This window comes from Patagioenas fasciata, chromosome 23 (genome assembly GCF_037038585.1).
Source record: "Patagioenas fasciata isolate bPatFas1 chromosome 23, bPatFas1.hap1, whole genome shotgun sequence".
Lineage (NCBI taxonomy): Eukaryota > Metazoa > Chordata > Aves > Columbiformes > Columbidae > Patagioenas > Patagioenas fasciata.
The window spans coordinates 6291331-6311425 of NC_092542.1; the positions used below are offsets into that span (position 1 = coordinate 6291331).

General features: G+C 60.5%; 3 protein-coding genes across 10 annotated transcripts in view; 1 reads left to right on the plus strand and 2 right to left on the minus strand.

The window, feature by feature from the left end:
* Nucleotides 1-89: 89 nt before the first annotated feature.
* Nucleotides 90-5385, plus strand: TMEM269 (transmembrane protein 269). 2 transcript variants are annotated; one of them, XM_065855464.2, is made up of 7 exons: nt 90-2879; nt 3786-3821; nt 4339-4480; nt 4555-4652; nt 4734-4877; nt 4954-5154; nt 5230-5385. In XM_065855464.2, the coding sequence occupies exons 1-7, from the start codon at nt 2855-2857 to the stop codon at nt 5364-5366; spliced, it is 783 nt and encodes a 260-aa protein (XP_065711536.2). In that variant the 5' UTR covers nt 90-2854; the 3' UTR covers nt 5367-5385. The 2 variants fall into 2 exon arrangements, with proteins under 2 accessions (XP_065711536.2, XP_071654624.1); XM_071798523.1 differs by lacking the exon at nt 3786-3821.
* Nucleotides 5386-6145: 760 nt separating this feature from the next.
* The window catches only part of SVBP (small vasohibin binding protein), a 31235-nt gene continuing 17285 nt past the window's right edge, over nt 6146-20095 (minus strand). For 2 of the 4 annotated variants that reach the window (XM_071798528.1, XM_071798529.1), the window contains exons 2-3: nt 6432-6554; nt 6146-6353 (exon numbers count right to left, since the gene is read on the minus strand). In XM_071798528.1, the coding sequence (XP_071654629.1) occupies nt 6267-6353; nt 6432-6551 (207 nt within the window). In that variant the 5' untranslated portion in view covers nt 6552-6554 and the 3' untranslated portion in view covers nt 6146-6266. The other 2 variants (XM_065855462.2, XM_071798527.1) reach the window with 2 other exon arrangements.
* On the minus strand, nt 8815-17009 carry TRIM62 (tripartite motif containing 62). Of its 4 annotated transcripts, none has more exons than XM_065855433.2 (6): nt 16927-17009; nt 12395-12821; nt 11652-11747; nt 10935-11191; nt 10298-10413; nt 8815-9546 (listed from the first exon to the last, which is right to left on the minus strand). In XM_065855433.2, the coding sequence occupies exons 2-6, from the start codon at nt 12800-12802 to the stop codon at nt 8996-8998; spliced, it is 1428 nt and encodes a 475-aa protein (XP_065711505.1). In that variant the 5' UTR covers nt 12803-12821; nt 16927-17009; the 3' UTR covers nt 8815-8995. The 4 variants fall into 4 exon arrangements, with proteins under 4 accessions (XP_065711505.1, XP_065711504.1, XP_071654598.1 ...); XM_065855432.2 differs by lacking the exon at nt 16927-17009 and adding an exon at nt 13878-14011; XM_071798497.1 differs by lacking the exon at nt 16927-17009 and adding an exon at nt 13772-14002.

The window sequence follows — 20095 nt, forward strand, 5'->3', positions numbered from 1 at the left end:
GGGGAGGCGTGGGGAGCAACCAGGGGTGCCCAGATACCCTGGAGATGGGCACCCAGAGACACCCCAGTGTCACAGGGACAGACACCCAGATTTCACGGGGATGTGACTGCGATGCCACGGGGATGGGCACCCAGCGGTGCCCAGATACCATGGGGGCACCCAAAGGCACCCAGGTGCCATGGGGACAAACACCCTGAGGTGCCCTGAAGCCACGGGGATGGGCACCCAGAGCTGCCACTGTGACACAGGGACGGGCACCCTGAGATGCCACGATGCCATGGGGATGTGCACAGGCACCAGCCCTTCAGCTGAGCGCTGATGCCACAGTGATGGGCACCCCGCGCCATCCTGTCACGCCCACGAATGGGCCCCCTGAGGCGCCCCGAGGCGCTGGGGACGGTCCCCCCCCGGGTGCCCCAAGGCCAGGCGCCCATGGCCGCCCTTCTCTCCCGCCGCCTCCTGCCCTCCGTCGCTTCGCAACCGCTGCCAGCGCGTGACCAGCAAACAAAGGGCCCTTTCACCCGCGACCCCGCCATGGCTGGCACCCCTGGGACCCCCAGGTCCCCCCTGAGCCCCCCGCGGGGATGGGTGCTACACGCACCCCCCGATTCCCCTGGGAATCCAGGTGGAAAATTCCTGCTGCGGGACACTGGGGCTGTGCAAGTTTTATTGTCCCCTTGTCACGGTGCCCCGGGGACCTTTGCTCTCCCCACCGCGTTCCGGCATCACCGCCGGCGGCCGCCCCGGCCCAGCCGCTATCGCGGGCCCTTTGCTCAAGGGGACGGGGGGGCTGAGGCCGCCCCAACTCGTGACACCCTCCAACAAGTGGGTGCCGCCCGCCGGGGGACCCAGAGGGGGGACCCAGCCCAGGGGCACCTGCTGAGCTGGCGCTTTATTGGCACAGGGTGGGGGGCACCAGCTGTGACCCCCATGGGGTCGTGAGAGCGGTGACGGGGCCGAGATGTCCATTGAGTGCCGTGGTGCTGTGCCCAGGGGTGACAGCAGGCACGGGGTGAGGGGACACAGCGGTGCCGGGGTGCTGGGGCTGGCATGGGTGCTTTGAGTGTGGTATGGGTGCTGTGAGCTGCTATAGGTGCTGTGAGCATGGTATGGGTGCTACAGGCATGGTATGGGGGCTATGGGCATGGTATGGGTGCTGTGAGCCTGATATGGGTGCTGCAAACATGGTATGGGTGCTACAGGCATGGTATGGGGGCTATGGGCATGGTATGGGTGCTGTGAGCCTGATATGGGTGCTGCAAACATGGTATGGGTGCTACAGGCATGGTGTGGGTGCTACGGGCATGGTATGGGTGCTGTGAGCCTGGTATGGGTGCTACAAACATGGTATGGGTGCTGTGAGCAATGGTTTGGGTGCTATGGGCATGATATGGCTATTGGTATAGGTGCTGTGACCTGCTATGGGTGCTGTGAGCATGGTATGGGTGCCATGGGAATGGTATGGGTGCTGTGAGATTGGCACGGGTGCCACAAGCATGGTGTGGGTGCTGTGACCCTAGTACGGGTGCTATGAGCACGGTACAGGTGCTATGAGCCTGGCATGGGTGCTGTGAACATGCTATGGGTGCCGTGAGAGTGGTGTAGGTGCTACAAAACACAGCGGGGGTGCTGCAAAGCCTGGCACGGGTGCTACGAGCCTGGCACGGGTGCTGTGAGCCTGACGTGGGTGGCACAAGGCTGGCGTGGGTGCTGCAAGCACGGTATGGGTGCTATGAGCAGTGTGGTTACTACAAGCCCGATATGGGTGGTGCGAGCCAAGGATGGGCGGTGCAAGGCTGGCACGGGTGCTGTGAGCGTGCAATGGGTGCTGTGAGCGTGCAATGGGTGCTGTGAGCGTGCAATGAGTGCTGTGAGTGTGCTGTGGGTGCTGTGAGCGTGCAATGAGTGCTGTGAGCATGCTGTGGGTGCTGTGAGCATGCCATGGGTGCTGCGAGTGTGCAATGGCAGCTGTGAGTGTGCAATGGGTGCTGTGAGTGTGCAATGGGTGCTGTGAGCGTGCAGTGGGAGCTGTGAGCGTGCAGTGGGATCTGTGAGCATGCAGTGGGAGCTGTGAGCGTGCAGTGGGAGCTGTGAGCGTGCAATGGGTGCTGTGAGCATGCAATGGGTGCTGTGAGCATGCAATGGCAGCTGTGAGCATGCAGTGGGTGCTGTGAGCGTGCAATGGCAGCTGTGAGCGTGCAATGAGTGCTGTAAGTGTGCAATGGGAGCTGTGACTGTGCAATGGGTGCAGCAAGCATGTCGTGGGTGCTGTGAATGTGCAATGGGAGCTGTGAGCGTGCAATGGGTGCTGTGAATGTGCAATGGGAGCTGTGAGCGTGGAACGGGTGCTGCGAGCGTGCAATGGGAGCTGCGAGTGTGCAATGGGAACTGCGAGTGTGCAATGAGTGCTGTAAGCATGCAATGGGTGCTGTGAGCATGCAATGGGTGCTGTGAGCGTGCAGTGGGTGCTGTGAGCGTGCAGTGGGTGCTGTGAGCCTGGCACAGCGGCCCACACCTGGCACGGCTGCTGCGAGCCTGGCATCGGTGCTGTGACCTGGCACAGTGTCCCCAGGCCTGGCACAGTGTCCCCAGCCCTGGCACGGCCCCCGGCCCCCCCGGCAGCTCCTCCCTCGCCGGTGGTGCCAGGCGCCTCCGAAACCCCCGTGTTCTCTGGCCGGACCCACCCCCGCGGGTGACTCAGCCGCGAAGCTTTTCCTTATATAACGCGGCGTCACGGCCGCGCCGGGCGAGCGCCCGCCGAGCCCTCCCTGCCTCAGTTTCCCCTTCGCCGACCTCTCCCTGCCTCAGTTTCCCCTCGCCGAGCCGCCCCTGCCTCGGTTTCCCCGCCGCAGCCATGTGGATGGTGTCCCCGCCGGTCGGTAAGTGCCACCTCCATGCTCCCGATGCCTCTTCACGGGGCATCTCCTCCCTCCTCACCCCCCCCACAGCCTCCAAAAATCGCCGTTTTGGGGGGTTTGGCGGAAAAATCGGGGTCGTTGGCCGAGCGCCGTTCGCTCAGCGCCGTGAATTGGGGCGGAAAAGTGTGAAAAGAATGTAAGCGGCCCCAAAACATCAGGGTAATTCTGCGCCTCTGCCAGCTCAACCCCCTTTTCTCCTCAGCCCTGGGGGGTGAGACCCCCCCCCAGGACACACAATCCCCCCAAGATCATTTGGGAAGAGCCAAAACCACCTTTTTTTCCCCCAAAAAACAGTAATAAAAAGCAGTGGCACCGGTTTGAGAAAGTCCCTCCTGCCCTTCCTTTTTGGGCTTAGAAACGCCAAGAACAGGCACATACTGGGGGATCGTGACGCTGCCGGTGCAGCCGCAGCACCGGTGACGCCCCCCGGGGGGTCCCCAATCCCGCTCAATGCCGGGGATGGTGACAGCGAGCCCCAAAATGGCTATTTTTGCCCTTTTCACCCTCAAAACCCACCAGATCTGCCTCAAAGGAGCGAGGGGGACGGCGCCGGGTGATGGTTTAACCCCCACCTTCCCCAAAATAAAAAACCCCCAAAAGATCCCGGAAAATCCGACGCGGCGCAACAACCGCCCCGGCAGGTCGGGAGGGATTTTCCATCCCCAGCCCGTGCTGGCGGCGCGGGGCGCGGTGGCCAAAGGTCCCAGTGCCACCGCTCACGTCCCCACGTCCCCAGTAACCCCCCGAAACGCAGCGCTCGAGCTCCATCCATCGCAATCGCAGGTGTTCCTATGCACGGCGGGAGGTGTTTTGGGGGGGCGCGGGGGGGCGGCTCTTGTGTTGCTCTGACGTGCTGTTTTCTTGCAGATGAAGGATCTCCCCAGCTTTGGGACCGCGGCACAGGCAGGGTGCAAAGCCCACTAGTAGGACATGACCCTTAAACTCTGTCTCTAAAGCTTAGCCCTATAGGTATATAAGACGCATCAAGCTTCAAACTGGGGTTGGCTTTTAGTCTTAAGCTTGGGTTTGGATTTGTTTCGTGGTTTGGTTTTGTTTTTTTTTCGGCAGTTTGTATTAATTTGTTCGGTTTTATTTGCACGTCCAGTGGGTAGATAAGAGGCAGGGCTCGTGAAAAGAAAATATATTAAAATAAAATGGCAAAAAAAAAAACCCACCGCTCGCTTCAAAACGCTTTTGGGGCTTTGGTTTGAGGCGGGGAACGGCCGGCGAGGCTCCCGCAGGCGCCAGCACCCCCAAGAATAACCTATAATAGCCTAAAATACAGCTCCTCCAGCCCCTTCCCAGCGCTGGAGGGGGGAGCAAAGCGCCGACCCGCGACCTCGGGGGGGTTTAAAGGATCCCCCCCGCTTTGGCGAAAAGGGGGTTCGGCCGTTTCACCGGCGGCCGCGGCGCTTTGCAGGTGTTTTCCAGCCCCCGCAGAAGCTGTTCCTGAGCGCGGGCCGGGGCCGGGCGCTGGAGTTCGTCCGGAAGAATGCGGCCAACGGGCTCTCGGTGGCCAACCTGGTAGCCGGTTTGTCCTCCGTGCTCTGCAGCCTCAACAGGTGGGGAAATGTTACAAGGAGGGGCGCATGGTGGGGTTAAAAAGGGGGTTTCACAGCGGTTTTGCCCCCCCCAGGCAATACCAGCACTCGTGCTGGCTGCTGCTGGTGGGGTTCCTGCTGGATCTGGCCGACGGAGCCGTGGCGCGGCAGCTCGACGCCTGCTCGGCGCTGGGTGAGTGGGTCGCGCCACCCCCAAACCCACCCCCGTGGGGTGTCCCAAAACCCCCCTGAGCCGCTCGTGTGCTGCCCACAGGTGCAAAACTGGATGATTTTGCCGATTTTACCACTTTCGGCTTGGCCACCGCGCTGCTGCTGCAGCCACACGGCGTCCTGGACGGGCTGCTGGCCGTCGCCTACGCGCTGGCTGTGTTCGCGCGCCTCTGCTTCTTCTCCAGCGGTAAGCCCGGCACCTCATGGGGAGGGGGGTTTTGGGGTGATCCCCCCACCCCAGCTCAACGCCCAGCACCCCGCAGGGATCCCCTTCACCTACCGCGGGCTGCCCTGTCCCTACGCGTCCTCGCTGCTGGCGGGGACCTTCCTGCTGACGGGGGGGGACGTCACCGTGCTGCGCGTCACCGCCGCCGTCATGGGCGTCTTCATGCTGGACCGCGGTTCCTACCCCCACGACAAGGTGCTGGAGTCGCAGCTCTGGAAAAAAGTGGTTTACGCCGGAGGTAGGGTAATTAAAATGGGGTAATTAAAGCGCCGAGGGGGAAGGGGAGGATCCTGACGGTGCTTTCCCGGCGCAGGGGTGGTGACCGTGCTCTTCTCGCCGGCGGCGGTGGCTTCGGTTTATTGCGTCGCGTGGTCGACGTCCTACATCGTCTTCCCCTTCGCCGTGTGGAGCTGCAAATCCCCCCCCTCACCACCACCTAACGCCCAATAAAGCCTTCGTCTTCCTCCTCCTCCTCGCTCTCCAGCGCCGTCTCCTCGGGGTCCCCGCTCCCCAGATCGAGGAGCCCGTAGAGAAAAGCAACAGGGAAATAATGAAGTGGGAAGGAAAGCTCCGCTCGGGGTGAGGCCCCAAAACAGCCTCCCCGCACCCCAGCATTTGTGGGGGGTGAGCGAACCCCCCGTGACAGGGACCCCAAAACCCCTCCCCACATTGGGGAAGGTGAAATTTCAGGTTTGCTCCCACCGCATATTGGGAATTTATCACGAGGGGGAAGGTTCACACCCCCAAAATCAAAGACCTCCCTTGATTGTGGGGGGGAATTCACCGATCAAACCTCCAGAGGGTCTGTTTGAAACCTGATTTGCCGCAGTGTTTTGATTATTTATTATTTTAACCATCACCATAAGGAAATTCTCTCTCTGATGTGCATTATTCGGTGTTTGTTCCCCGGGGGGAACACGCGGGTTTGACGCCGCCGATCCGAACTCTCTGGAAAAGCGGCGGCTGGAAAGCGAAGGGTGTGTGGGTGGAGGAAGGAAACGAAGGTCAACCCGAGAGAGAGAAACACCCAGGGGGTCCCCGGGGAAGCCCCCGCGGCGCTGAGCAGCTGCGAGAGCTGGACGTGGACCCCGAATCGTGGCGGCAGGGGGGGCAGGACCCTTCCCCCTCCAGGCACTGAACTGAGGGTCGAGGTCGCGCTGGCGCCCAACGGCCGCAGCTGTTCTGGCACCTGGCCCTGATCCGGCCTCGCCGAGGGACCACGAGAGACATGGAACCACCACAGATTTTATTTTAGAAAAAACATGGACAAAAAGAGCAGTTATTTGGTAAATAAATAACAAAAGGGGTTAGAAAAGCGGCCGCGCAGAGGCGGGGGGGGTATCACGATCCTCACTCGCCGGACGCCTGCATCTGCTTGCAGAAGGAGTCGAACTGCTGCTGCTCCAGCTCTGTCATCACGCGGTTCAGGGCGTAAATCTGGAAAGGGGGGGGGAAATAAAGGTGATGGGGGGACAGGATTCGGCGCCAGGGTCCCCGTGTCCCCCCCTCGCTCACCTCCGCCCGCTGCCGCTGCTTCAGCTCCTGCTGGGCTGATTTCTGCTTGGCTTTCTCCAGCCGCGCTGCCGGCTCCCGCGGCTTCGGGCGCTCCCTGCGCGCCCCCCCGCTGGGCTCCATGGCTGGGGGGGTGTGGGGGTCACCCTGCGGTCCCCCCATCTCTAACACCAGCCCCACCACCCCCAGACCCACGCACAGCCCCCCCGGGCTTCCCCCCAGGGCTGCGGCTCTGCCCCTGCTCCACTGCCCCCCCACAGACCCTGACACCCCCACAGCCAAACCAGGGACCCACAGGGGGCGCCCCAGACACCCTGACCCCCAAAAGTGCCCCACAGGGACGCTAAGCCCCACAGATTCCCCCCACGCCCCCCTAAGCCCCACAGCGCCCCCCAACCCACGGACATCCCGAGCCCCAGAAGTGCCCCCCACACACCTCTTAAGCCCCACAGGTGCCCCACACACCCCACAGTGACCCTGAGCCTCACAGATCCACCCTGAGCCCCACAGGAGCCCCCCACAGCCTCCCAGGTCCCCCCCCAGACCTACACCCCCCTCGAGCCCCACAGGTCCCTCCCACAACCCATGGACACCCTGAACCCCACAAGTGCCCCCCACACCCCACAGGGGCCCTAAGCCCCATAGATTCCCCACACACCCCCCTGAGCCCCACAGCCCCCCCCACCCAACCCACGGACACCCCAAGCCCCAAAAGTGCCCCCCACACCCTCTCTGAGCCTCACAGGTGCCCCCCCGACCCACAGACACCCCGAGCCCCACAGGCTCCTCCCCACAACACCCCCATGTTCCCCAGTCCCCTCAACTGCCCCATCTCCCCCCAAATCCCCCCGTTACCGGTCCCCCAGCCCCACGACATCCCCTGTCCCGCCCCCCGGCCTCTCGCTGTTCCCCGGTCCCTCACTGTCCCCCTGCCCCTCACTGTCCCCCGGTCCCTCACTGTCCCCCGGTCCCTCACTGTCCCCCCGCTCTCCGGTACCGGCGGGGCCGCGCTCGGGGCAAGATGGCGGAGGAGCCCCGCCCCCTGGGCGCGCTCCCGCGCCCTCACCGCCGGCACTGCGCATGTGCGGGAAGGCGCGCCCGCGCGCTCCGGACTGAGCCACAGAGAGGGTGACGGGGGCGGAACAGCGCCCCCTGGCGGGCGGGAGGGGAACCGCGGCAACCCCCGCGCTCCCAGTACGATACCAGTGCCCCCGTTTGTCCTCAGTGCCCTCAATTACCCGCAGCTTCCCCCCGGCACCTATATAGCCCCCATCACACTTCCTATATGTCGCACGCCCTGTATAGTCCACCCCTATATATCACACCCCCTATAGATCATACCCGCTATATATTAACAGCACAGACCCTATACAGCCTGGTACCTATGCAGGACACTATAGCAGAGCCCTGCTCTGCATGTCGCATCCCCCCTATATACATATACCCCTCCATCTCAGCCCCTCCCCACAGGCAGTATTCCCTATATGAGAGCTGCTCCTATACGTCGGCAGCACCCCTATATGGACCCTTCCTTCTCGCCCTGGCGTCCCCAGGGCTGTGACACCATGGCACAGCATGGCGGGGCACGGTGCAGTGCGGCACAGGGCACCACGGCACCATTCAGCACGTGTGGTGTGTACAGCATGGAATGGCATGGTATGGCACAGCATGGCGCAGTATGGCACGGCACAGTGCACCACGGCACAGTGCAGTACATATGGCGTGACGCACCACAGTGCACTATACACAGGGCAGTATGTATGGCATGGTATAGCGCGGTGCACAATGGCATAGCGCTGTATATACGGTGCAGCTCAGTATGGTGCACAACGGCACAGAGCCGTGCGAATGGCACAGCATGGTACAGACAGCACAGAGCAGAATGGTGCACCGCAGTGCGGTGCTGTATGTACGGCACAGCACATATGGCACAGCACAGTGCAGAACGCATGGTGTGGCACGTCATGGTGCAGCACAGCCCAGTGCAGCACGTATGGCATGGTGCAGTACATACAGTGTGGCACAGCATGTATGGCACAGCACAGTATGCATGGTGTGGCACATCACAGTGCCATACAGCACAGTGCGGTATGTACGGCACACAACAGTACAGGACATATAGTGTGGGACGGCACAGCACGTATGGCTCATGAGGGTGCAGTATGTACGCCACAGCACACCACAGTGCCATATGGCACGGTGCAGTATGTCTGGCATGGCACAGCGCGGTACGTATGGCACACAACAGTGCAGGACGTATGGTGTGGCGCAGCATGGTGCCATAAGCACGGCACAGCACGTATGGCACAAAAGGCTGCAGTATGCACAACACGGCGCTGCACGGCACGTCCTGGCGCAGCCCCCGGGGCTCTCACCACCCAGCCCCTTTTCTCCAAATCTTTTATTGCAGCAGCCCGGCCCCCCAAGCCCCCCTGGAAGCGCAGCCCAGCAATGGTGGGGCCACAACGGCCGCATCCTGCCCCACACCGGGGCCAGTTCCTGCGGCAGGATCAGCCCAAACCTCCCCCAGCACACCAGTGGGGAGGGGGCGCCGCGCCGAAGCCCCGTCAGATGCGCACGGTGTTGATGCGCAGCGGCTGCACGTTCTTGCCGTTGGCGTGGCTCTGCCCGGGGCTGAAGTAGGAGCAGAGCTTGCCGGGGAAGCGCTCGCGGAAGGTGTAGAGCCAGGACATGTCATCGGCGTTGTAGAAGATGAGGAGCCCCTTGTCGTAGTCCAGGAACACCCCCACCTTCTCCAGCTTGCCCTTGACATTGAGCCGCGTCCAGGGCTCGGTGCAGGCGCTGTACTGGTTGCCGTCGTGCATGACGATGCAGTAGAAGCCCCGGCTGGGCTGGATTTGGATGCTGCCCTTGCGGGTGACGGCTTCGTGGGCCAAACCGATCATCCACTGGGTCTTCTCGGAAACCACCACCTCCCAGTAGTGCACCCCCCCGCCGAACGCCTGCGCCCCCAGCACCGACACCTCCACGTCGAAGCGTTTGGGGGAGTCCTGCAGTGGTTGGGGGTGCAGGTTGCCGTACGCCACGATGGTGCAGTCGTCGGAGAGGATCAGGCGGTGGTGGGCAGTGCCGGGGTCCAGTGTCAGGGCTGCTGGCACTGGGGAGGGAGCAGGGACACAGGGGGACACAGAGGGACACAGGGACAAGGGGAGACAAGTGTAAATTCAGGTCCCCAGACCTGGTGCAGGTGGCTCTGCCCCACCAGTTTGCAAAGCACCACGGTGCTGAGGTCACTGGTGTGTCCCCACCCTTCACCAGTGATGTTCTTGTCTCCATCTCCGGCCAGTGCGTCCCTGTCCTTCACCAGTGTGAGCTAGCATGTCCCCATCCCTCTAACAGTAATGTCCCTGTCCCCATCCCTCACCAGTGACGTTTCTGTCCCCATGTCTCACTGGGGCTGTCCCTAACCCTCACCAGGGTGTCCCCCATTCCTTGCTGGTGCGCTCCAATCCCTCAGAAGCAATGTCCCTGTCCCCATCTCTTGACGGCGTGTCCTCATCCCTCACTGGCACATCCCCATCCCTCACCAGTAGTGTCCCTGTCCCCATCCTTTGCCAGTGCATCCTTGTCCCTCAACACCGATGTCCCCACCCCTGTCCCTTGCTGGTGCATCCCCATTCCTTGCCTGAATGTCCCTGCCCCTCACTGGTGCTGTCCCTGTCCCCATCCCTTGCTGGTGCATCCTCATCCCTTCCTGGGGACATCCCTGTCCCCATCTTTCACCGGTGACATCCTCATCCCTCACCAATGCATTCGCATCACTCACCAGTGATGTCCCTGTCCCCATCCCTTGCCAGCATGTCCCCATCCCATCCCTCCCCAGGAAGCCCCTGTCCCTGCACCCTCACCGGGGTGGATGTCCTGGAACAGGGATTTCCAGATGGTGAACTGCAGCGGCCCCATGTACTTGGAGGTGGGGAAATCCTCGTAGGTCAGGTTGGTCTCGTGGATCTTCCCCTTCAGCCTGCGAAGGAGATGATGGAGAAGGGGGGGAGAATACGGGAGACCCCGGTGTCATAGAATTATTTTGGTTGGGAGAGACCCTCAAGATCAAGTCCAACTGTTAACCCAATCCCTGTCCTTGGGAACCTCATGTCCGTCTGTCCAACCCTCCAGGGATGGTGACTCCAGCACTGCCCTGGGCAGCCTGTTCCAATGCCCCACAGCCCTTTGGGGAAGAAATTGTTCCTAAATCCAACCTCAACCTCCCCTGGTGCAACTTGAGGTCATTTCCTCTGCTCCTGGCGCTTGTTCCTGGGGAGCAGAGCCCGACCCCCCTGGCTCCAAGCTCCTTTCAGGCAGTTCAGAGATCAGGTCTCCCCTCAGCTCCTGTTCTCCAGCTGAACCCCCCAGGTCCCTCAGCTGCTCCCATCACACTTGTGCTCCAGCCCCTCACCAGCTCCATTCCCTTCTCTCAACTCACTCCAGCACCTCAAGGCCTTTCTTGCCCAAAACTGACCGTGCTGTCCCCTCGTTGTCACCCACCTCTCGGAAAGGGACGCCACGCCGGCCAAGAAGATGTGTTTGTCGGCCTCAGCCAGGCGTTCCTGCAGGATCTGGCTGCCCTCCTGCACCTTGCGCAGCTGCTGGCTGTAGCGCTGGATCTTCTGCTCAATGTCCGTCAGCGTCCGCGCCGTGTCGGCCTCCAGCTCCTCCAGCATCGCCTTCTGCCGCTCCCGCAGCAGCCGGTGCAGCCGCTCAAAAGCCTCCCCGATGGTCACGCGCAGGCTCTTGGCCGAGGACTTTTTGGGGTGCAGGTGGTTGTTAAGATTCCCCCAATCCTGCCCCAACCATTCCACAAATCCATAATTCCCCAAATAAACGCCACTAACCAAAATTATTCTGAACACTCCAAGCACCCAAGGATGGGTGTTTGACCCAATATCCCTACAGAAAAGCTAAAAAAATCGCATTGCTGTTGGGGTGGAGAGAAAATGGGACCTCGCTGAAAGTTGAACCCCCGAGCAAGAATAAGGAGATAAATATAAAATAAAAATGAACTAAAAATATAAATAAAAGCAGCCCCAAAGGGAATGAAAGACAGCATGACAGGGAGGTTCATCAACCTGCTAGTGGGTTTCAGGGTATCAAGGAAGGAGAAAATGGGGCAGAATCACAAAACTGTGGGGTTTGGGGTCATTGGAGGTCCCAAAATCAGGTTGGTGAGGGTGCAGGACGGAGGTTTTTGGGGCACACTCGTACCTTGGTCTCGGCCAGCTGCCGTTTGAGAAGCTGCAGGGCTTCGGTGTGGCCACGCTCACTCTCCTGCAGCCCCTGGAGCTGCTCCCTCAGCTCCCGCTGGAAAAAGACAGAAAATAGGGGATTTGGGGAAAAAAGGGATCCCAGCAGGCGGCTGTCCTGACAAACCCAGCTCATGGGGTGCGAGGTCCTGGAAAAAGGGGTGCAGGGGGTGCCGGGGGCATGGTAAGCATGTGGATCAACAGACAGACGGATGGGAAGATGCCACAGGGCTGATACTGACGGGGCCAGAAAAGGCACATGGACAGACGGACAGGAGCTGGCACCGAGAGGGGACAGAGGAGCTCAGAGGAGCAGCTCAGGGTAGGGATGATGTTCCCGGGACAGGGAGGGATGGAGGGAAGGAAGGGATGGATGGAAGTATGGACAGATGAAGGGATGGAGGGATGAAGGATGGAGGGCTGGAAGGATGGAGAGATGGATGGAGGGTTGGAAGGATGGAGGGATGGACAGAGGGATGGATGGATGGATGGATGGATGGATGGAAGAATGGAGGGATAGATGGATGGATGGAGGGATGGATAGATGGATGGAAGGAGGGATGGAAGGAGGGAGGGATGGAAGGAGGGATGGATGGATGGAAGATGGAGGAATGGATGGAGGGATGGAGGAACAGATGGAGGGATGGAAGGATGGATGGAAAGAGGGATGGAAGGATGGAGGGATGGATGGAGGGGAGCACACACCTGCAGCTCCTCAAAGGCATCATCCACGTTGGTGACCTGGTGCTGCTCGTGCATGGCGGGCTCGTCGCAGAAGAAGCAGACGATGGCGCGGTCGGTGAGGCAGAACAGCTTGACCTTCTCGTGGTCTTTGCAGGGGAAGGGGCTGCGCTGGGCGCCCAGGATGGCGTCCAGGGGGAAGGCGCTGTACCGCTCCACGATGTTGGCCAGTTTGAGGCTGGGGGCCAGGGTGGGCTCGGTGAAGGTTCGGCGACACTCGGGGCAGTCACGGGTGCCCTGGGGCTCCTGGCGCACCCAGTGCTCGGTGATGCAGCGGCGGCAGAAGTAATGCTCGCAGCCGAAGCTCACCGGGTCCTGGTAGATGCTCAGGCAGATGGAGCAGAGCAGCTCGTCCTTCAGGCTGCAGGCCATGGCACGGGGCCGCGGGGGTCTGGAGCGGGGGGAGATGGTAAAGGGGAGTCCTGGGGTGAGGGAATGGGGGGCCTGGGTGTGAGGCTGCTAATGAGGGGGCTGGAGTGGGGGGAATTGGGGATCTGGATGCAATTGGGGGAGTTGTAATGAGGAGAATTGGAGGGTCAGGCTGCAATGTGGGGGAGAAATGGAGGGGGGGTTAGGCTGTAATGGGGAATGCAATGGTGTGGAATTGGGGGGTCTGGATGCAATGGGGAGACTGGGAGGATTGTGATGGGGGAGGGATTATGGGGTCTGTATGCAATGGGGGACAGGGGAGTTGCAATGGGGCAAATTGAAGGGTCAGTCTGCAATGGGGGAGTGCAATGGTGGGGAATTGGGGGGTCTGGATGCAATGGGGGGACTGGGGGCTTGTAATGGGGTGAACTGAGGGGTCTGGATGCAATGGAGGGAAGGGGAGTTGCAATGGGAAGGTCTGGATGCAATGGAGGGATTAGGGGGAACTGCAATGGGGGGGACTGTGGGGTCAGGCTGTAATGGGGGTGCGATGGTGTGGAATTGGGGGATCTGGATGCAATGGGGGGACTGGGGAGATTGTGATGGGGGAGGGATTATGGGGTCTGGATGCAATGGGGGGACAGGGGAGTTGCAATGGGGGGAATTGAAGGGTCAGGCTGCAATGGGGGGGTTCAATGGTGGGAAACTGGAGGGTCTGGATGTAACTGGGGACTGAAGGGGTTGTAATGGGGAGGAACTGGGGGGTCTGGATGCAATGTGGGGGTGAAATGGCGGAGAATTGGGGGGTCTGGATGCAATGAGAGGACTGGGGGGGTCTGTAATGGGAGAATTGAGGGGATTGGATACAATGGGGGGACTGGGGGTGAAGCTGATATGAGGGGACCCGGGGGGGACGGATGCAATGGGGCTGCAATCGGGGGTTCCGGGGATGAAGCTGCCGGGAGGCCGCACCGGAGGTACCCAGGTTCGAGACCGCTCCCCGCTCCGCGCCCCGCCAAGACCCCAGGTTCGAGACCGGGCCCCGCCTGTCCCGGCCGCCGGTGCCCGCTGCCCTCACCCAGCCGCAGCGGTGCCGGTTCCCGGTGCCCGGGGAGGGGGGAGCGATCCCTCCGCCTCACAGCGCGCCCCGCCGCGACGGGCGGGGGGTGGCGGAGCAGGAGGGGGCGGGGCCGCGCGGCACTTCCTGCCCGCCCCCCCGCAGCCACAGTGGTACCGCCCCCGCCCCATTGTCCCCCGCGCGGCGCGGCCCACCGGCGCGTACCACCGCCCTCCCGCGGGGGGGGGAGCTTAAAGGGGCCGCGCCGGCGTTTAGGGGGGGAGGGCTTAAAGGGGCCGCGGCGACACTTGGGGGGCGCTTAAAGGGGCCGCGATGTGACCGACCCGCAGCTCCGCAGCCCCCCTCCCGCGGCATCTCCACCCGTGCCCTGTCCATCTGTCTGTCCCGCCAGCCGCCACTCATTCACCCAGCCTGCCCTGGGTCCGTTCTTCTGTCCGTCCATTCGTCCCTCAGGCCCCATCCAGCCATGTCCCCGTCTGTCCCTTATTCCATCCATTTGTCCATCTGTCCTTCCGTCCCTCTGTCCCTCCCTGTCCCTCCATCTGTCCATCCTGCCACTCCTCCACCCACCCCTTTGTCTCTCTGTCTGTCCTTCTGTCCACCTCCCAGCTTTCTGTGCCCACCAGTGTCAGCCCCATCCCACCCCCACCCAGAGCAGCAGGGGACCCGTGGGGACAAGGGACAGGGGACGCTGGCACAGGTATCGCTGAGAAAACACCTGGGTTTCCCCAAATTTTACCAAGTTGGCCAAAAATCAGGTTGAGAGGAGTTTTGGGTGACGAGCTCCCACTGTCCCCTCCCGTGGCACCGTGACGTTTGGCCATGGTGGGACCTTTGGGGACCTATGGGGACCTTTGGGACCTGTGGGACATATGGGGACCTATGGGGACCTTTGGCAGCGCCGGTTGCCCCACGGCAACACTTTTCCGCCCCTCAAAAGTCCCTGGGGAGCCCTGGGGACCCATCTGGTCCCTCCTCAAGGGCCATACAAACACCAGGATGGGTCCCCCCAACCCTGGGTCAGGATGGGGACAGCAGGCAGTGGCTGGATGGGGACGATGGAGGCAGAGGGGGGGGGACACAATTCCCCAGGGAGGGGTCAAGCTGCATATTTTGGAGGCGATGTGAATGCCTGGCCGGGAGCCAAAGGGAACAAACTCCTCGGTTTTCGCCCCAAACCGCCCCGCTCCAACTGCCAGTGCCCCCCTTTCTACCACCCCCCCACTGTGTGCCCCCCAAATCCCTTCCCCTTTTTTTGGTGAATAACCACCCGCTTGGTTCCTCTTCCCGCCAGGCCCGAAAAGCTTGGAAAAAGCCAAAAAAATAGATATATAAACATAAACCCACATGGGTTTGTTTTTTTTTCTTTCTGCTTGTTTTTCTGCATTAGGAATTCAGGTCCTGTCTCCCCGCCGGGACCCACCAGGGACCGAGGAGTGGCTGAAATTATCTCATCAAAGAGCCGGGGATGGGGCCGGTTCTACCAGAGGAAAGCAAAAAAAAACCACCTTTTTTCACCCCAAATCCTGCCCGGCTCACATTCAGGCCTGGAAGGTCCAAAAATGGGTTGTTACTGGTTTATCATTTAATTTGTATCCCAAAATACCCGGGAAATTAGGGCGACGGGGAACATCGTCCCGCAGGACCGCGTGGCGGGCAGCTGGGATTGTCCACGAAGGGAAACCGTGTGTTTGGGCAAACAGGGAAATTAATCCCAGTTAATTAGTAAATTGGCTTCATTACCTCCCAGTAACCCCAGTGCGAGCTGGGGGGGCTCCGCTGTGACTTGATTCTCAATTTTTTGGGGGTACGCAGCCGCTTTTCAGCTCCGGCGTGCCGGAGGATGCCAAGACAAGGTGAGGGTTTTGGCCGATCCGGTAATGCGCCCGTCGGGCAGGGAAAACCCAGCTGCTTCCCACGTGTGCCGCGTGTGCCGGCTGTGCCCGCGGGACGCTGCCGGGGAGGGAGGCCCCTGAGCCACGGTGCTGGAATCTTCCCCCCGCCGCTGGAGAAACCGGCGCTGCCGGCACCACGGGCACGCCGGGACGTGCTCGCTTGGCTTGCGGCGTGTGCGCCGCCATCCCAGCACGGCTTTTCGCCACGGCGGAGTGCCGGGAGCGCCCCTCGCCATTCCAAACCTCCTGTTATGGCAGCCCTCCTTCTTGCTGGGTTTTAAGCCTGGCCTAGCTAGGCTTGGCTTAAGAAGTCCCCTCCTAAGGGTGTCACAGGGATTTTAGCCAAACCCCCCCGCACCCATCCATGGAGATGCACAAAGCCGCTGCTTTTCATCTCCTAAGTGCTTTGCAAACATTAACTAATTAATCCTAATTAACTCATTACCTAATTAGAACTAAATGGCCCGCCCTTTCTCAGGGAGAAAGGAAGCTCATGCACCCTCATTTTTTTAATTCTCCCTCCTAACCCAACACCCCCAATGCTTTGCTCCAGCATTGGCGAGGACCTCGGCACCTCCCGATCGCCGGGATTCTGGGGTGAAAAACACGCTTTATGGGTTTGTTGACCCTGAGAAGCCGGGAATGTGGATTTTCACCCATCTGGCCCAAGCAGCACCGGGAACGCCAGCATCACCGATGCCCGGCATGGCCACTTGTCATGGGGAAACCTCCTCTGGCGCAGACAGTGGGTGCTTTCACCAGCTTTTTACGGAAAACAAGGGATTTTGTGTGAAAGAAAGGAGCGCGGGGGGGGGGTGGAAGAGTTTCAGAGAGGCATTTCCCAAAGGAATTCCTTCCCGCTGTCCCCAAGACGCGGACAAAGGCTTTGGGGACACCAAAAAAAACAGAGGGGAGCCCCATGTCACCCCTTGGGGACCAGGTTTTCCCATGAGGACATCCCAGGTGGCCCCGCACAAACATCTCCCCTTCCCCACCCAGGCACCCGCTGTGGTTTTACCAGGCGCCGGCGGTGCCGGACGGATCCGGCTTGACGGTGACACCGCGATGGGACGGGGCCAGCGTCCCCGGGGCGGTGTGCAGGTGTAGCAGCTCTGCCGAAAACCCCGCGGCACTGATTTGCGGCTGCGATTTACCTCCGCTCCCACCTTCCTCTCCTTTTAATCGCGGTCGGATCTATCCCGGGGGCAAAACCAGCCTTGGAACCGTATTTTTTTCGGAAGGCGAGAGCTTATTTCCTCGATTTTGCAACCTGGGATGGAGACGGGCAGGGTTTTATTATTCCTATTTATTTTTTTTTTTATCTCTGCATACCAACCACCTCCCCAGGAAAGGGGCCCCTTTCCCACACCCAAGATTAAATCCACCCAACGCAGGGTCAGAAAAAAGCCCGGAGCGTTGCCTATCTCAGCCAGTCTCAACACGGACGGTCCCAGGAGATGATCACCCACCCTTGATGGACCCCAAAGCTCAGGGGTGATCCACACTGTGTCCTCCCACCGCAGATTTGGTGTCAGACACCCCCTGCAAAAGTCAAGAATCACCTAAAATGGTGCAGAGGTTTAAAGCCACCGGTTTCACAATCACGACAAAAAGAAAAATCCCAGCAGCCGAAAGCCCCGGCGCTGCGGGAGGAAGCGAAAGCACCATGAAAGTAAACCCAGCGAGGGGGAACTCGGTGGCATCAGGGATGGATATCGGTGGTTAAGGGACATCAGGGAAGCTCTGAGATGTTCCGGTCCCTCCTGTGTCCCGTTTTGGGGTAACATCAGCACCGAGCGCAACTGCTAGGTGTCAACAGCTGAAAATCAGATAAAAAGGGGGTTTTCGAGCTGCTGGCTCTGCTTCTCGGTTGAGTCATGGATAATTAATGGATTTGGGGACCTTCCAAGGCAGGGAAATGTTGGGCAATGGGGAGGTCCGAGACCTGTGGTGCTAAAGAAGTGGTGGGGATGCGAGTAGGGGGACACGGCCAGACCTGAGAGGGCACTGGGGAGGTGACAGCACCTGTTCCTCAGCGCCATCGCCTTGGCCAGGACTTTCCCTGGGGTCTTCATGCCCAGGGCAAGTGCAGACGGACCCTGCACTTCGGTGAAGACCCCCTGGAAGCTCACCCCACCCCACCCCCATCCCATTCCCACCCCATCCCCGTCCTATCCCATCCCATCTCCACCCCATCCCACCCCATCCCATCCCATCTCATCCCATCCCATCTCATCCCATCCCATCCCATCCCATCTCATCCCATCCCATCCCATCCCATCCCATCCCATCCCATCCCATCCCTGCTCCTCACCACTCAGGTGCATAATTTGGGTTTGCTAATTACAGTTCCATCCACTCAGGACATCCTTCTCCTCTCCATCACTCTCTGTGATGCAGTGTTTTGGGAAAGCATTAAAAAAATCCCCAATTTTGGAGTTTTAAAATTATTTTGAGTTTGGAAACTCAGAAGCAGCATCATCCCCTGGGCCTTGAAGAAGAAGAAGGAGAAGCGGGTGGGTTTTGCCCCCACTTTTGCTCCCCTTATGGGCTGTATCTGCTGATTTGGGGCATGGGGACACATGGATAAAACGATTAAAAAAAATGGTAAATATATATATATTTAAATGGATGCTCCCTGAAAGGGATGTGGGGAGGAGAAAACAAATGGGGAGGCCTAAGGGGCTGCAAAAGCTGAGGGTTTGGGGGGACCCTGGGGGTCTGCAGAGGGGATGGAGGAACCTGAGATGGGGGGAGACCCTGAGAGGGGTTGGGGAGCCCCCAGGGAAATGGGGTCTGAGGACACCTGGGGGTGCTGAGGAGACCCAGGGTTTGCTAAGGAGGTTTGAGGGGCTGAAGAGAACTGGGGGGACTGAGGAGGATGAGGGGGCTGAAGAGAATTATGGGGTGCTGAGGAGACCTGGGGCACTGAAGAGATCTAGGGGTGCTGAGGAGGTTTGGGGAGTCTGAGGAGAACAGCGGGGGCTGAAGGAACCTGGGGGGTTCTGAGGAGATTTGAGGGGTCTGACAAGATTTGGGGGGCTGAGGAGATTTGAGGGACCTGGGGAGCTGAGAGAACCTGGGATCTGAGGAGAACTTGGCAGGGCTGAGGGCGATCGGGCAGTGCTGAGAAGATCCTGGGGCTGAGGAGATCCCGGGGTGCTGAGGAGACTGAGGGGAGATTGAGGAGACCTGGGAATGCCAAGGGAACCTGGGGGGTTCTGACAAGATTTGGGGGTTCTGAGGAGATTTGAGGGGGCTGAGGAGGTTTGAGGGGACCTGGGGAGCTGAGGGGAACCGAGGTCTGAGGAGAATTTGGGGTGCGCTGAGGGAGATCTGGGAGTGCTGAGGAGACCGAGGGGGGCTGAGGGGATCCAGGGGACTGAGGAGACCTGGGAATGCTGAGGGAACCCGGGGGGTTCTGATGAGATTTGGGGGTCTGAGGAGACCTGGAGAGCTGAGGGGAACTGGGGCCTGGGGAGAATTTGGGGTGCGCTGAGGGAGATCTGGGAGTTCTGAGGAGATTTGGGGAGCTGAGGGAACCCGAGGGGTTCTGAGGAGACTGGGGGGTTCTGAGGAGATTTGGGGGGGCTGAGGAGATTTGAGGGGCTGAGGGGACCTGGGGAGCTGAGGGGAACTGGGGAGTTCTGAGGAGATTGGGGGGTTCTGAAGAGACTTGAGGGGGGTGAGGAGATTTGAGGGGACCTGGGGAACATGAGGGGAACTGGAATCTGAGGAGAACTTGGGGAGTTCTGGTGAGATTTGGGGGTCTGAGGAGACTTGAGGAGCTGAGGAGAACCGGGGTCTGAGGAGAATTTGGGGTGTGCTGGGGGAGATCTGGGAGTGCTGAGGAGACTGAGGGGGGCTGAGGGGATCCAGGGGACTGAGGAGACCCGGGAGCACTGAGGGAACCCAGAGAGTTCTGATGAGATTTGGGGGTCTGAGGAGACCTGGAGAGCTGAGGGGAACCGGGGCCTGAGAACTTGGGGTGCACTGAGGGAGAGCTGGGAGTTCTGAGGAGACCTGGGGAGCTGAGGGAACCCAGGGGGTTCTGAGGAGATTGGGGGGTTCTGAAGAGATTTGAGGGGGGTGAGGAGATTTGAGGAGACCTGGGGAGCTGAGTGGAACGGGGATCTGAGGAGAACTTGGGGTGTGCTGAGAGAGATCTGGGAGTGCTGGGGAGACTGAGGGGATCCGGGGGACTGAGGCGACCTGGGAGGGCTGAAGGAATCTGATGGGGTCTGAGGAGATTTGGGGGGGGCTGAGGAGATCTGAGGGGACTTGGTGAACATGAGGGGAACTGGGATCTGAGGAAAACTTGGG

Excerpts from the sequence above, each read along its gene's own strand:
- TMEM269 (XM_065855464.2), top strand. The coding sequence starts at position 2,855 with ATGTGGATGGTGTCCCCGCCGGTCG. Across the intron at positions 4,481-4,554 it reads GTGCTCTGCAGCCTCAACAG|GCAATACCAGCACTCGTGCT; the intron begins GTGGGGAAATGT and ends TGCCCCCCCCAG. Across the intron at positions 5,155-5,229 it reads AAAAGTGGTTTACGCCGGAG|GGGTGGTGACCGTGCTCTTC; the intron begins GTAGGGTAATTA and ends TTCCCGGCGCAG.
- TRIM62 (XM_065855433.2), bottom strand. The coding sequence starts at position 12,802 with ATGGCCTGCAGCCTGAAGGACGAGCTGCTCTGCTCCATCTGCCTGAGC. Across the intron at positions 11,748-12,394 it reads ATGCCTTTGAGGAGCTGCAG|CGGGAGCTGAGGGAGCAGCT; the intron begins GTGTGTGCTCCC and ends GTCTTTTTCCAG. Across the intron at positions 11,192-11,651 it reads GGCAGCTGGCCGAGACCAAG|TCCTCGGCCAAGAGCCTGCG; the intron begins GTACGAGTGTGC and ends CACCCCAAAAAG.